This window comes from Lissotriton vulgaris, unplaced genomic scaffold (genome assembly GCF_964263255.1).
Source record: "Lissotriton vulgaris unplaced genomic scaffold, aLisVul1.2 SCAFFOLD_1678, whole genome shotgun sequence".
NCBI classification, from domain to species: domain Eukaryota; kingdom Metazoa; phylum Chordata; class Amphibia; order Caudata; family Salamandridae; genus Lissotriton; species Lissotriton vulgaris.
Window position 1 is genome coordinate 330,504 of NW_028246594.1, and position 15,086 is coordinate 345,589.

The 15,086-nt window shown below is 42.1% G+C and overlaps 1 protein-coding gene across 2 annotated transcripts in view; it reads right to left on the minus strand.

The window, feature by feature from the left end:
- LOC147665849 (cytochrome P450 4B1-like) overlaps window positions 1-15,086 on the minus strand; it is a 298,070-nt gene that overhangs the window by 180,966 nt on the left and 102,018 nt on the right. For both annotated transcript variants that reach the window (XM_086949460.1, XM_086949461.1), the window contains one exon: window positions 11,739-11,783. In XM_086949460.1, the coding sequence (XP_086805586.1) occupies window positions 11,739-11,783 (45 nt within the window). The remainder of the gene's footprint in view (window positions 1-11,738; window positions 11,784-15,086) is intronic.

The following is a 15,086-nucleotide window of genomic DNA, read 5'->3' on the forward strand; positions in this document are numbered from 1 at the left end:
AGTGGTTGCAGGATTGCCCTCCTCGGTGTGAGGAGGCCCAGATGATGATAAGGGTGGAACCGATCGATAACTGATGGGTACTTTTCACAAATTTTGAGGTATCCTGTGATAGTTATCTCACTCTGGTTTTCCATCTTCTGTCTTTTGAGTTGAGTTTCAGACATTGTCCAGCAGGGAGTACATATAGACCCACAGTTACTCTTGAGGTTGTACACTATTTGTTTGGGGAACGTGACTGTGTGTGGTCTTTAAACTTTCACTTGGACCCTCCTTCTATCTGTTTTGTTATTATACTACTAGAGAGAGCCATCCTTGACAACACTAACCCACTAACCCTCCTCACAACAAACAAACAGACACTTAAAGGAAACCCGATATTCAAGTTGACGAAACAAGCACTTCTCAAGGTAGACCAAAAGTTAGAGACAAGCATCAAAAACTCAATGCGGGTAGCGCTCTGGGCAAACTCCAAAATCAAATACAGAGGCAGGCCCTTAGATATAAAAACATGGAAACGATTAGGCCTCTCTCACCCGGCCCAGCTAGAAGAGAAGGGTATGCCCCTCATGTTCTACAACCTGAGGGAAAAACACGCCCTCCCAGACGTAGAACTATACAACTTTTTGGCTATCAAATCAGCCATCACAAAAGCAGGACTAAGCAAGCCGACTCTCTCAATCTTCCAATTTATGGAAAACTTAAACAAGACAGGTCACCAAGTCTCCCATCTGTACAAAGTCCTGCACCCAGCCTCCACAAAGCTCAACACCAAAAGTATAAACTACTGGGAAACACCGATAGGCTCAAAACTCTCAGAACAAGACGCACACACCATATGGAGGTCCCCGACCAGTAACATGATTTCTCCGGTAATAGCCCAAACAAAATTCTGGCTACTACATCAGGCATATTGGACACCAGCATGACTAGCAAAACTAGGTCTCACAGAAAGCGACCACTGCTGGAACAGCGAGAAAGAAAAAGGTGACCTAGCCCACCACATCTTCTATTGCAGCAAGGTCAACAAATTCTGGGGGAAGGTATTCGACTTTAATAACAAAGTCCTAGGCTGCACCCTGAGACAGGAATTCAGCACCATAGTAAAAGCGCACATAAACACAGATGTCACCTCACAGCACAACAGAAACTTGCTTGACTTCCTCCTGACTAGTGCTACAAAAACAGTGCTAGCCAAGTGGAAAAATACCACCGAAGCCACTTTCAAAGGGTGGCTAAACTGGGTGACATACCTAAGAGGTGCTGACAACACCGCACGCAGAAGCACCCCCTGGAGAAAGCCCAACAGAGAAATGTGGTCATCCTTAGACAAATTCCTAAAACCACACAAACCGCCTTGAATAGCTATGGGTAGGCCACACAAGAACGCCACTCACAGTGCACGGTGGTCGATCCACAACAAGCAGCTAAACACTTTTATGTTATATGTTATATGTGATGTTATTTGTTATATGTTCACGCTATATGCGGAACTAAACACAGGGCCGGAAACCAAGCGATCCACCACAACCAAGCCACAATCTTCGCAAACTTAACGGGACACCATAAAGCTACCCAACAACCTATCAAAATCTCTATATAATCTGAGTATGCGAATGTATCACCGGAGTGTATTACCTGTTATATGTATGTAAATATTCTGTCAAAGAAAATAATAAAAATATTTTGCAAAAAAAAAAAAGAAATAGAGGATTGAAATTTCGAAGCTTGCACCCGCTCTGAAGCTCTGCCTACAAAGGAATGGCTGTGTTGTTTTGAAGTAGCACACAAGCGGCCGAGACTTCGTGGTCAGAGAGGAAGGGTCCACAAACAAAATGTATCTCGTAATTTAGAACATTGCTCAGTCTTCATGTGGCCAAATTCTTGGAAACTTTGAACAAAAATAAAGTAATAAAAACCGCAGCGTTGAGTATAATGAAGAGAGTCACAAAGAATTAGTAAATATTTGAGACTGCATAGAAAATAATATCGCTTATGCATGCTCTGACTTCAGAAACGCTTGAATTATAAGTAGCAAGATGATATTGCTGTGTTAACTGTCGAACATCAATAAATGTTATGGAGACGAAGGGGGCACCTACACAGTAATCACCTAGTGAGTATGTTGACTAGTGTCACACTCATATGTACTTGTAATTGCATTTATATAAGGCTTGCTACCAATACCCAATTTTAGCTGCCAGCAAAACAAAAGTAAAACAGTAGAGTTGCTAGGTTACAGCCTTATTTTTTTTTTAAAAAACATTGTTTGTACTGGTGGCTGGCATTGCTCTTTGCACCTTAAACCTGGTGTTACTAAGGAGTTCTGCAAGAATCTTCAGTGCATCGGAGTGATACTCTGGTTCTCCAGCTATCGTCAAGGTCTACCTTTACTACACTATCATTGGTTGTACATTGGTCTGTGAAAACCTTATAAAACAAGCATTGGCATAGCCAATAGGTCTCGCTTTTGGGATCTTATAAGTGCTTATATATGCAACAGGTGATGCTGCTGCACCAAAGATATTGTTCTGCATAACTAAATACTTATAAGGTTCCAAAGGCGAGACCTATTGGCTATGCCACTGCTTGTTAAGTTTTTCATCGGGACAGCTTTATGTATAACCCCAGCCTCATGCAATATAAAAATACATACATGTGTACATAAATAGAGAGGCTTTGGTTCAGTCTTTTTTGTACGTTGGTCTCTTCATCTGTCATTCAAATTTTGTTTACATCCACCATAGCATATAGCATGGAGCAATGGGTCTGCCAACTGCAGCCACTGGTTCTCTTGCAAGGCGAGTGACAGTATTTCACATGTGCACAACAACCTAAAAAGATGCGTACATTAGTGCGACAGTTGGTGAGTCCATAGTTTTCTTCAAAAAGTTTTTTTGTCTTTCCATTGTTTAGTCATTCTGGTAAGGTTTATCTATTTTACTATTAATCAAAACCAACAGTAGCTTTTCTTTGTGCCAATAAGACTCTTACTTTCCTGTGATCTGCATTAACACTGAAAATAATATCTGTACATCTTCTGGATACGTCTGCCTGCCAAGGAAGCATCCATATTGGTAAAAGTATATGCAATGGTTATTTATTATTGTTATATTCACCCTTTTGCTTGGTGTCATGACGCGTGTCGCGCGCTGTACTCGCGCTGCTCCGCTCTGTGACATGTCCTGTGTTCTATCTAACGGTTGACAGTTGCCCGTTAGATCTTGTGCACAATGGTTGGGTTTTCTACTCAGCGACTCATTAAACTACCCTAAACTACACGACGTTGGTGTGCCGCCTCATCTTTCATTTACAACATTTTGGCGACTGCTGAAGGCGGAGGGTAACGTGAGGAAAAGTGTCTCCCGGTAAAGACGACGCGAGAAAGAAAACCCGACCGGAGGATTCGTTTTAAAAGAGAAAGCGGTTTGAAAGTAAGCCTCGACAGAAGGTACGTTACAAACTCGCTCACCGTGAAGGGAAGTGTACTTAAGACTCTCTTCTTCCAAGCGCGACGGAGTGTTGACTATTGCTTCTCAACCCGTCGACGCAGGCAACAGCGCCCCTTGCTGCCATTGGCCTTAAAAGGGAAATTATTTTTGAAGAAAAGGCAATACCAGTGAGCCCCACTGCTCGCAAGGCGGAGTGCCTTAAAAGGGAAACGCGCAGCCAAAGAAAAAGTGGTTTAAAAGAAACAGATACCACCGCTATTCTTTCTGCAGTGACACACTCACTTCCATGCAAGTTCGCTTTTGTGTGTCACGCTGTCTTTAAGACGTTTTGCCATCAAAGACTACTGTCGTTGGTCTACAGTGACACACTCACTTATAAATCGATTTCTTTACAGTGTGTTACTCAAATGTCAGTGACACACACACTTTAAAATAAGACATTGCGAACTTTGCAGACTGTTTAAAATTTTGGCTGTTTAAGTTATTGTTATCGTGGTTTGGGTATCATTACTGGGTATTCACTATGAATGTGAGCAATGCCATTCAAGCGCCTGTTCCTTTCCTGAGTGCCCCTGGTGAACCCTCAATGGAATGGGATGACTGGTGTGAGGCATTTGAGAACTATATAATAGCCTTAGATGGTACGAAGTTTTCTGCCATCAGGAAGAAAGCCTTATTACTGGGTGCTTTAGGCAAAGAGGGTCAAAGGGTGTTTAAATACTTGCCAAATCCGCCTCTTGACATTGATGACGTTTATAAAGATGCTCTATTTAGACTTTACACTAGGTTTGCTAAACAAGAGAATGTTGTAATGCGCAGGCACAAGTTTTACACTGCTCCTCAGAAAGAAAGTGAAACTATTGATGAATTTGTTTCTAGGCTGAGGGAACTCTCTGTGAAATGTCAATTTGGGAACATACAGGATGAGAAGATTCGCGACCAGTTAATTGTGCAATGTTTTAGCAAGAAGACACAGGAGAAGTTGTGGGCAGCTAAAAACCCCACCCTTACTGAGGCAATTACCATTGCCAAAGTCGCTGAAGAAAGCGACAGGTGTATGAAGGAACTTAAAAGAATACAACTGGGACACACTAGTTGTCAGGAGGTTGCAAGCCTACAGGCAGATGCTTCAGAGAGCATAGCTTTAATACAAGGGAGACAAGCAAACAAGGGGGGGAAACCTGCAACCTCGTTTAATAAAAGTGGGACTAGCAAGTTTAGACTTTTCCTGGGTTTGAAGCACTTGCGTACATCGCTCTACAACCCACAAGGGAATGGACTTTGTGAGCGAATAAGCAGGCTTGTTAAGGGTACTATGCAGCTCGCTTTAGCGTCAGGTCGCCCTGTGCAGAAGGAGATCAAAGAAATGCTGTGGGCATACCGTACCACTGTTCATAGCAACATGTCTGTAACACCTTTTGAGCTCATGAGGGGGAGGGTGCCAGGCACTAAACTCATTCCCACTTGGCTACATGAAAAGAAAAAGGGTGTGGGAGGTGACTCCATGGGAAAAGCTGTTCTTTCCAAAATAGCTGAAGGGGACCTGGTAAAAGTTAAACCTGGGGGTAACCAGAGGATGTTCAATAAATTTAGGGGACCCTACCAGGTAAAGTCCGTGGTTGGCAACTATGTTAAGCTACAAAATGGCCAAACGTGGATCCTCCGCAGGGTAGCACTTTACCAAAGAAAGCTTAGGTCTGTTCCTTCACCTCAAACTTCTAAGGATGTGGTTGCTGATAGAGCTGGCAGACCTCTTCGCTGCAGGGTTGTTCCTGCTTATTTGAAGGACTATGTGTAACTTTGTCTGTTTAAGGGAGAATGTGGGGTTGAATGCCTTGTTTCATTTTCTTCTGCTTTTCCAAGAGCAAGTAATGTGTTCCATGATGCTTTGTTTTTTTTTCTTGTGTACCACCTTTTCTTCGTAAAAGGTTACTGTGAGCTTTCGACCTATTTCTGTTATTGCATCCTTTTCTCTCTCTGTTTAAGAAAAGGAGATGTGTTATATTCACCCTTTTGCTTGGTGTCATGACGCGTGTCGCGCGCTGTACTCGCGCTGCTCCGCTCTGTGACATGTCCTGTGTTCTATCTAACGGTTGACAGTTGCCCGTTAGATCTTGTGCACAATGGTTGGGTTTTCTACTCAGCGACTCATTAAACTACCCTAAACTACACGACGTTGGTGTGCCGCCTCATCTTTCATTTACAACAATTATTATAAAATTTATATTGCGAGCATATGGTAGCCATGCTTCATGTGACAGTAGCATGTTTGATTTTTTCCTTTTTTTTCGAGGTATTGGACTGTAATAAAAAATGAAACAAAATTTACCCCACACAACAGCTTGACAAAGGGTCAATGTATTTGCTTTACCAATGCGTGTTGTTTCAATGCTTATTACAATTAGGTCTGTGGATCCCATGCCCATTTTCAACCTAGTGTGCATAGGCATAGTGCCCAATTTTGAGTTTAGAGGACGGGTACTGCATCACAAACATGACCTTATTATAAGTGCATTATATCCTACAGTGTTTATAGTAGGCGGGCGAGGCATCTCTCACATGTGTGTACCCATCTGCCAGACATCTTAATCAGACCCTTGGTCAAGAAATCTCACCTTTCTGTTTTTTCTTTCAAAACGTGTTAACAGATAAATCAAAATGTTAATATTTTAAGCAAAATTCTGTTAAGAGAAAGAACATGATTATGAATATGTATTTATCCCGAATTTATAAAGCACCTATATTGTAACTATTTTACTATTCATGCTGTTACTCATCTCTACGGCATCAAATCATATTGAACTTTATATAGGAACTCAGAACTACGTAGAGATCAATTAGGAAAGCTTTCCTCCACGGTGGTGGAGAAATAGATGTCAAGTTAAAGGATACGCAGATATCTGCGGTGGATGTTTTACTTTGAAAGGAGGTCAGAAGAATTTTAAAGTCAACGCTGTTGTCTTGGTACCACTGACTGGAGCCTTCACGGCCACAGGTCCCCTGTATGGAAGTGTAGAGCCTGCATCTGGGTTCTAAGAATGGTGTTTAATGTGTAAGTGCAGGGGAGAAGGTGCACAAAATGGCTCCCCCCATTTTACGTTGCTTTTCTACAGACATCAAGAGAAGTAGCGGAAAGATGGGTCATGTTGTGGCATAACCACACATCTGCTTCTGTGGCTTTGCATTTTCTAAATGCATGGCGTGATGAGTGAGGGAACACCCAAGAAACGTACAAGATGTTTGCATGGTATCAGATTTAAAAGCAGTGGCGGCCAGGTAGTGTGTTGGGTGCTGGCACGCGGGGTGGTGAGTAGGAATGAGGCCCAGGAAGCACTGCCAGGATCCATTGACCACTCACAGTGCTGTAATTGGGTTTAAATGTCTTGGTTCGACGCTCAACCAGGGAATGGGGGCCAGGGCATGTTCTCCATGCAGACTGTAATGCATATTGCGAGGGGAATGGGGAAAGTGTGCATGGCTGGTTTGGGTGGTCCAGGAGGGCAGAGCAAACAGTCATTGCACACTTAGGAGTCAGTAAACCATTCCTCCCCTGCCCTGCTCCGAGAGCAGAACAGATCCACCCACCTGCCCGCAAAGGAAACATAAAATGATAATAAAGTTATCATTTTATGTTTCCTTTACAGTGCATTGCTTAAGATCAGAAGGCAACAGAAGAAGATTAGATAACCAGATACCATATATTTTTGAGAGGATACATTTTATGCAGGTCTCTCATACCCCTCTTTTCCAGCAAAGCCGGTCTATGAAGTAATTTTTAGGGGGGAATCATAGTCTGGCAATATAAAACACAGAACTGTAAAAAGGCTTTTTCCACCAAGGGGTATCTTGTGGCTTTTGAGCTTTGCTCTCATTGTCTGTGATATCACTTGTAACTGCTAGGTGGTCGCCAGCTGTTATGGATATCTGATTTGTTGTTATTGTTAATTGCCACAGATCTAACTCAATTGTCTACATGCTTTGCATTTCCTCTTGTCTCAGTCCATTAACAGTGGTTGTTGTACAGTGGAAAACAAAAACTTCTTATCCCATTGGAGGTAAATGGCCTTTGACCATTGTGTCTATGGCTGAGACAACAGCGCATCGATATCAGAGTGATGCAGGACAATGCCTGCCATTCATCCTTTTGGACTCATAAACGATAACCTACTTGAAAATACTGTAAACATCAGTGGAGCTTACAACAATAGCTACACATGTTTTGGTTTTTCTGATAGAAGAACAGCATTTAGCCACATTCACCCCTATGGTGTGAGGCGTGCATGATCAAGCGACCCGACAGAAACGTTTTGCTACCAGTTCCCACAATCTTATAGAATCTTGTCCAGTCAACCCAATTCTGCTAATGTCCACTTTATGGTGTATCAGAACAGAACAGGCAAAGGAAAATGCAGCCAAGCTGCAACCAATCACTGGTAGAAATATTATCTCACCACTTACAAAGAGTTTCAACTGGATCCAGTTACAGAACAAGAGCAGTGTTTAGACTGCAAATTGTATCCATGGTGTGGCAGCAATACAACTGCTACCAACTAAATTAAAAACAAAGAGAAAACAACACAAACACCCACTTCCGGTATGAAACTAATATTCACTGGAATAAGCCCAAAGTTCAGCAAATGTTCAAAACCAATAGGAAATCAATTAGATTCAGTAGAAGCCATTTGTAACTGAAATTTGCATCACCCTGGTATGGCCCTGAATTTAAAGGGCTAAAGGTGGAACGCAGAAGGTTTGAGCACCTCTGGAGAGTAGACTATAGCAAGGAGAGTAAAGATGCATACAAAGGGGCTCTGAAACAGTAGAAGGAGGCTATTCTTGAAGCAAAACAGGGATATTTTACGGAAAGATTCAAGAGGCAGGAACGTTGCCCAAAGAACTTTTTAAATCAGTTACATTTATAGCTAAACCACAGCAGGCTAATACGTTTAAACCTGACCAGGCTTTTTGTAATCAGCTTGCTACCTTCTTTCAGAATAAGGTGCAAGTGATATATAACAGTCTTGTCAATCCATCAAATATCCTGGCAGTTAACAAGCAATGAGCCTCTGTGGTGGAGACAGTGCAGTCTAGGTTAACTTGTTTTAAACCACTTTCCGAAGATGATGTAATGATTCTCCTTAAATCGATAAAATCTGGGTCACCTAATGACCCTTGTCCCCTTGCTATTATGCACTTAGCTGACAAGAAAAATAGTGAGATACTTACCCCCCTGATTAAACAAGTTTTGGTATCGGGGATTTACCCTGCGGTCTGAAAGACTGCGTGCATTAGGCCAATCCTGAAGAAGACAACATTAGAGCCCACTGAGTACAAAAACTATCGTCCTATCTCGGGCCTACCCTTTGTAGCTAAGGTTCTCGAAAAGTCGGTCAATAAGACACTGACCGATTATTTAGAGAGCAATAGGCTACTGGATCCTACTCAACATGGTTTTCGACCAAAACACTCTACTGAGTCTGCTTTGATTGCAGCTTCAGAGGGGATCCGGAGAGTAGTGGACAGTGGGGGCAGAGAGACTATTGTTCTCCTCGATCTGTCGGCCACATTCGACAACGTGAGTCACACTGTGTTGATGCGGCGACTACGGGGGGTAGGAATTGAAAATTCGGCCTTGGCCCTCATTTCTTCCTTTTTAGAGGACTGGAAACAGAGTTTGAGATGGGATGGTTTACAATCTGACAGGTTTAATTTGCCCTGTGGTGTCCCACAGGGATCACCTCTGTCCCCGACGTTGTTCAACGTCTATGTGAAGCCACAGACCAAGACTTGTCAGGAAACATGGTTTCACTTTTGTGTCGTACGCCGACGACTCACAACTGGTGATATTCCTGTCGGATAGGCTTGAGATAACAGCTGCCAGTTTTCACACTTGTCTAAAGGACATCATGAACTGCATGAGCCTAGGTTTCTTGAAGATCAACAGAGAAAAAACTGAAGTGAAAGAGTTCAGCAATGGGATATCACTCTGGAACAATTCGTGGTGGCCGCCGGAGGCTGGGGAATGTCCTCCTCTCGTCAGGAAGTTCAGGAACCTTGGAGTCATCTTTGACGACAAACTCAATATGTCGGCACAGGTTAACCGTCTAACGTCTGCCAGTTTCTTTCTGGTAAAGGCTCTCTGTAAAATGTTTCCTTTTATCCCTCCAAAACTACAGAAGACGGTAATGGCTCCCCTCTTTCTGTACAAATTGGACTACTGTAACACGCTGTTCCTTGGTATTGATAAAAACCAGATAAGAAAACTGCAATCATTACAGAATGCCGCGGCACGATTAATTTTAAACCTCCCTAAGGGCCATTCTACGTCACAGGGAATAAGGGCACTACACTGGCTCCCCGTCCAGCAGAGAATCAAATTTAAGGCACTCTGCTTGGTGCACAAGCCACAATATGGAGGTTCAGATGATACCCAGGAAATGTTCTGGCTTTACACCCCCTCGCGAAACCTTTGATCGGCCGGTCTTGGCCTGATATGTACCCCCAAGTTTCGAAGGGCCAGATGGGGGGAAGGTACCTGTCCAGCTGTGCAGTAAAATTGTGGAATAAACTGCCAGTGGCTCTGAGACTGCAACCTAATCTATTAGTCTGCAGGAAAGCTCTGAAAACTTGTTGTTCACACCCTAGTAGAGCTAGCTTAGTCTCTGCCCTTGCGTACAAACACCAGCGCCAAGACGCCCTGGCAATCGAGCGCTTAATAAGCCCCATTTCATCATCATCAGGTAATGGTATGCTACGGATACTTAATGAGTAATATTAGGCTGTAGCTACAAATAAGGGCTGGGTGTATCAAAATACTGGTTGAAAAAACTGTCACAATTTTGTTATATCTACGGTTTTACCTTACATCTTCCCTGTTTCTCTGCCTCTGCTGTTCAGCCAGTGTGAGTGGAATGTTAGTGTGAATGTGATGTCATTGGAATGTTTGGTATGCTGTGAGTGGGCTGTCAGTTGGATCCTGGGCTGAGCAGCAGAGAGGATGCTCCTGGTGGGGCTTTGATTACATATACACTTCTAACCATCTAAGAAGAATAAACTTATCATCTGTAACCTATCCAAGTCTTCTGGAATTCCTTACCAGGAACAAATTTGCAACCAGTTTTTTTGTGACCAGTGTTCGATTTTGCAAACCGACCTATATACTAATAGGTTAGTTTACATAATTCCAATTTGGAGTGTATCGCAGTCTGACTTATCTAATACATTTTCATTAGGCAAGTTGGAAATTGCGACTCATTCTGATTGACCACAATTACACAGATGATGGCATGCATGGGTCATCAGACCACCGTCCCTGTGATTGTCTTTGAAAAAATGCAATTTTTTTTGCTTTTTAAAGCAGCCTGACATCCTGAAATGAAATGGAGTAGATTTTAAAAACAAAAACTGTTTTACTTTTGCAAATGTTTCAATGATAGTTGGCAGGCGTCCTCCGAGCTGCAGTCTATTTTCCCTCTAACATGCATCCCATGTCACAAACGTGTCCAAAGGGGTCCCCTTTCTTTTGGTGGGCCCCAGTTAAGAAAAAGTGACTTTTGAATGGTTGCATAAATCTGTTATTGAATCGCAATATAGGCAACATACCCTTCCAAGTTGCCATTCTGTACCAGTTCGCAATCTCATTTTAGGAGTTGATAAAACTTTATCACCTCCTAAAACTTGTACATGGGATATCATTTTTTCCAGTTGTAAACTCCGAAATTGAATGTTTGCGACTGCAAATAAGTTTAATACATCTGGTCCCAAATGCGCAGAAATAAAGTAGTAGGCGGCAGTGAACTGGAGATTTTTCTTCAAACAATGCACACCCTCGAGCTGAGATATCCCTCGACTTGTACTAAATATCAGCAGTAGCTGTGTGGATCAGTCTCAGCAGCACCTGCCTTTACATACTTTCTCTTTCATCATGCCTTTGATATGAAAATCACTACCTGCAGGACATCACTTAAATAGGAATTCCTATGAAACCTCAGCGTGCCCTTTACAAGTCAAGTCACATGAGTACATTAGATCTTCCAAAGAATGCTGCCAATCACATCATAGGAGACACATGTAATAGTTTAATGGAACAGCATTCTTAAAAATTAGAATACTCTAAAAATCACACATCGGCAATAAAGCACACAATTATTTAGTTAAAGTTCCCCAAAATGTCTAGACATCCATCCATTAATTTATAGCCTATGGCTATGTACAATGTACCAAAGCATAATGTTGCAATTTCCTGCCACAGTATTTCAGAAAGGAGTTTTGAATAATTTCCATACATACCAATCCAAGGAACGAAGAAATTGTACACCATTGCAGCCTTGGGATCTAGGAAAATAATATAAAATAGCAAGGAGAGTAAGAATTGGCTTACAGGTACACGTTTTTCATAAATAAAATATATAATGAAAAAAAGGTGTATATTCATAAGGTTTTTTTAAGGAACAACTGTAAAAACAATTTGTATTGTTGAATTGTGCAATCTGTTGACAGTGACTACTGACTTGAGGTAATGCCATGGCATTATACTGCCATGTTAAAGCCCCATTCACTGTCATTTCTGTTCATGTTTAACAATTTTGGTAAACTTATCACATTCAAATTGCTGCATGCGACTAGTTTTAGAGTAGAAAACAACAAAACTATTGTTCTAGAGGAAAATAAATGTAAACAAGTGATGCAACAAATTGTTTGCATTTTATTGTAGAATGGTTAGGTTAAGCATAGATGCGCGTGTTCAAAAATATGATGTCCTATTTTAAACTATGAAAATATTTTATACTGTATTTCTTTTGTTTTACGTGAAACTTGTAATGGTTTAAAGGTGAAGCGTAAGTATTCCTGATGTGCTAAAGTCTTATTGACTGGATGGCTATCAATGAGTGAGCACGCTTTGAGATTTCTTTATCCTCCAATGGCGCAAGCACAGCTGTAGTTTTGCTAACATATTGCCTAAAGACTTCAAATGCGGTTGGGAGCTCCCACAATTCATTTATTTATTAGGACTCCATACTGCACCTTACATAGTCCCTGTATTGGTCCATGTTTGTAGACAATTCAATCAGAAGCCTTTGATCTACTGAATCTTCCTGAGCTGCTCTGAGTTTGTGACAGAATTTGACAAAATATCCTTGTCTTGCATATTTCTGCCTCACAAGTCCAAACTCCATCCTGATTTGTGCAGGCGCGGCATTCCGGGGTAGTCGGAAAAGCTGCCTGTAGGTGTCAAGGTTTAGCTTCTCAAGCCATTCAGGTTCACAGCTACAAAGTGCTTCACATTCATAGGCTATGGTGGGTTATAGATTCATTCTGATGGCCTCAAGTAAGGGTAGGAGCAAGGTGCCTCCAATCTTCTCCTGAAGCGATAGAACAAGCAGCAGTGAGAGACCCTGCATTCACTTCCATTTTTTCCTTGTGTCATAAAAAAACTGCTGTTTTTGTCAATTATCACTCCCAGGTACTTGTAAGCTTGCTCTTGAGTTAGTTTGTAGTTATTTAAATACCAGGGTCCTGCATTCTTAATTTTTTTACTGAACGTTAACACCTATGTGTTAGCGAGGTTAATGTCCAGGTTATGTGCAAGGGTGTAGGTACATATTTCGACCTACAGCCTTTGTAGGCCGACCTTTGTTCTACTGAGAAGAAATATATTGTCAGCATATAACATACCTTATAACGGTTACTCTCTAGTTTGGGTGCATTAGCATTTGCCTGATCCAAGGCTTCTGTGCGGTCCTCCAGAAAGAGGTTGAGCGGCGCTGGGCCTGACACGCATGGCTGTTTAAAGCCTGGATCTTACGGCAGACAATCGTTCCATCTTCTATTATTTATCCTAATCCATGTGGGGATGTAGAGTTATTGAAAAGCTCCCAGCAGCTTCTTTGAGATCTCCCAAGCAGCAAGTTTGGATCAGAGTTGTATCCTATGTACACGATCAAAAGCGGCTTTCAAATCCACAAAACAGGCAAGTAAATTTTGAGTTTCTGATCTTTCTTATAGTCAATACTAGTACTGTCAAACTGGTCACAGTGCCCTTCCCATGGTGAAAGCCGGTCTGGTTTATGGAATTATCTTTCGGTCTTCCTCCCTACTGTTCAAATGGCAGAGTAGAAGCCCAACTTAATAATTGGCCTCATTATCTAACAAAGCGACCACGTGGTAATTTGAGGGATTGCTATTTTTTCTGCCTTTAAAGAACGAGTGAATGAACGCATCAAGCCAAGAGTTTGAAATCTGATTGGAGGTAAAACAGTAATTATACAGTCGGACTAGATAGTTTGCCCATTTCTCCCAGCTTGTTTTGAAGAGAGCATTGGGAAGGCCACTAGGTCCTGGAGCTCCATCTTATTCACTTTTAATTATCAGCTTCTCGATCTCTCGTATGGGAGATTTTTCCATCTGAGCCATTCATGCCCTGCGCTGATGGAGAAATAGTTATGTCATGTATGGAATTGTTATCACAGACTCTTTTACTCGGATATTATAGTGAGCAGCTAAATACTGCACACAGGCTAACTCACTGATAGTGGTGTTGTTAGAAGTGAATGGGCCTCTTTCTAGTTTGTTAACAGTCCTCCAGAATTGGCTTAGAGGCTTACTTTTTAAAACGTGGAGTATTAGTTTACATTGGCTTGTCCGTGTACCCCTTCTTGGCTGCCTATATGGCTTTTCTGTACCCCTGTCTGAGCCGTATACATTGCTCTAGCTGTGCTGTGTCATCTGGGTGCTTCCTTACTGATCTTTGTAAGTGGTTCATGCTGTTTTTTTGCTGTTCTTATATCTTGTGTAAACCATTATGATTTTTGTTTCTTTTGACCTTGTTGGCATCCTTTCTGGCACAGTTATTTAACAGCTTGGTGACAAATGATTCCCAGTCTTGCACCGGGTTACTGTCCTGTGATATTTTTGAAGCAACTAAGGGGGCACACTGCTCAAATAAGTCTTTTGAGATATGGCCTTTCCATTGCATCCTTCTCAATTTTTCAGTGGTAACTGGATACTGGAGAGTTGCAGATTTTGAGTACAGGCTGGTCATTGACCTTAGGTTAACTGGGGACAGTGGCATGCTTCATGCCTACAACTCAAATGGGATTTGTGGGCTCCACCGCACCTTCTACAGGTGAATCATTCAATGTTAGAGGTAGACTTTTAAACATCGAAAAAGGGTTTAGCCTGGTATGTGTGTGCTGCAGCTTGGCTTACAGCTGTTCCTTGTTTTTAAAATCAAATCTCTCAATGCGTGATGAAAACCCACACTCCAAGCCACATGCAACATTCAGCTTTACGCCACTTGCACAGTTTCTAGTGGCCTTACCTAAAAGCAAATTAGTAGCCATGCCTTAAGACCCATAGCACACACACTGAAAGGTTTTAGCTGCCTTCCAATGACTAAAGCCCCATATTTGCCAGCATGATAGGTCCAGAAAAGCACCAATCTGGGATTAATCTGCTGAAAGGTGATTTTGCATTTAGTGCAGTAGTCTCCCTCTGTAATCCCCTCTGACCATACAGCCTATTAACGTCCTTCAGGGGGCATGTACATGCATTGTGGGTTCAATCTACTCCTCACATGGGGTGACAGGAAGTTTGAATGCAGTCCTGGTGGACTGATGTTTGTGATCAGAAGTGAGA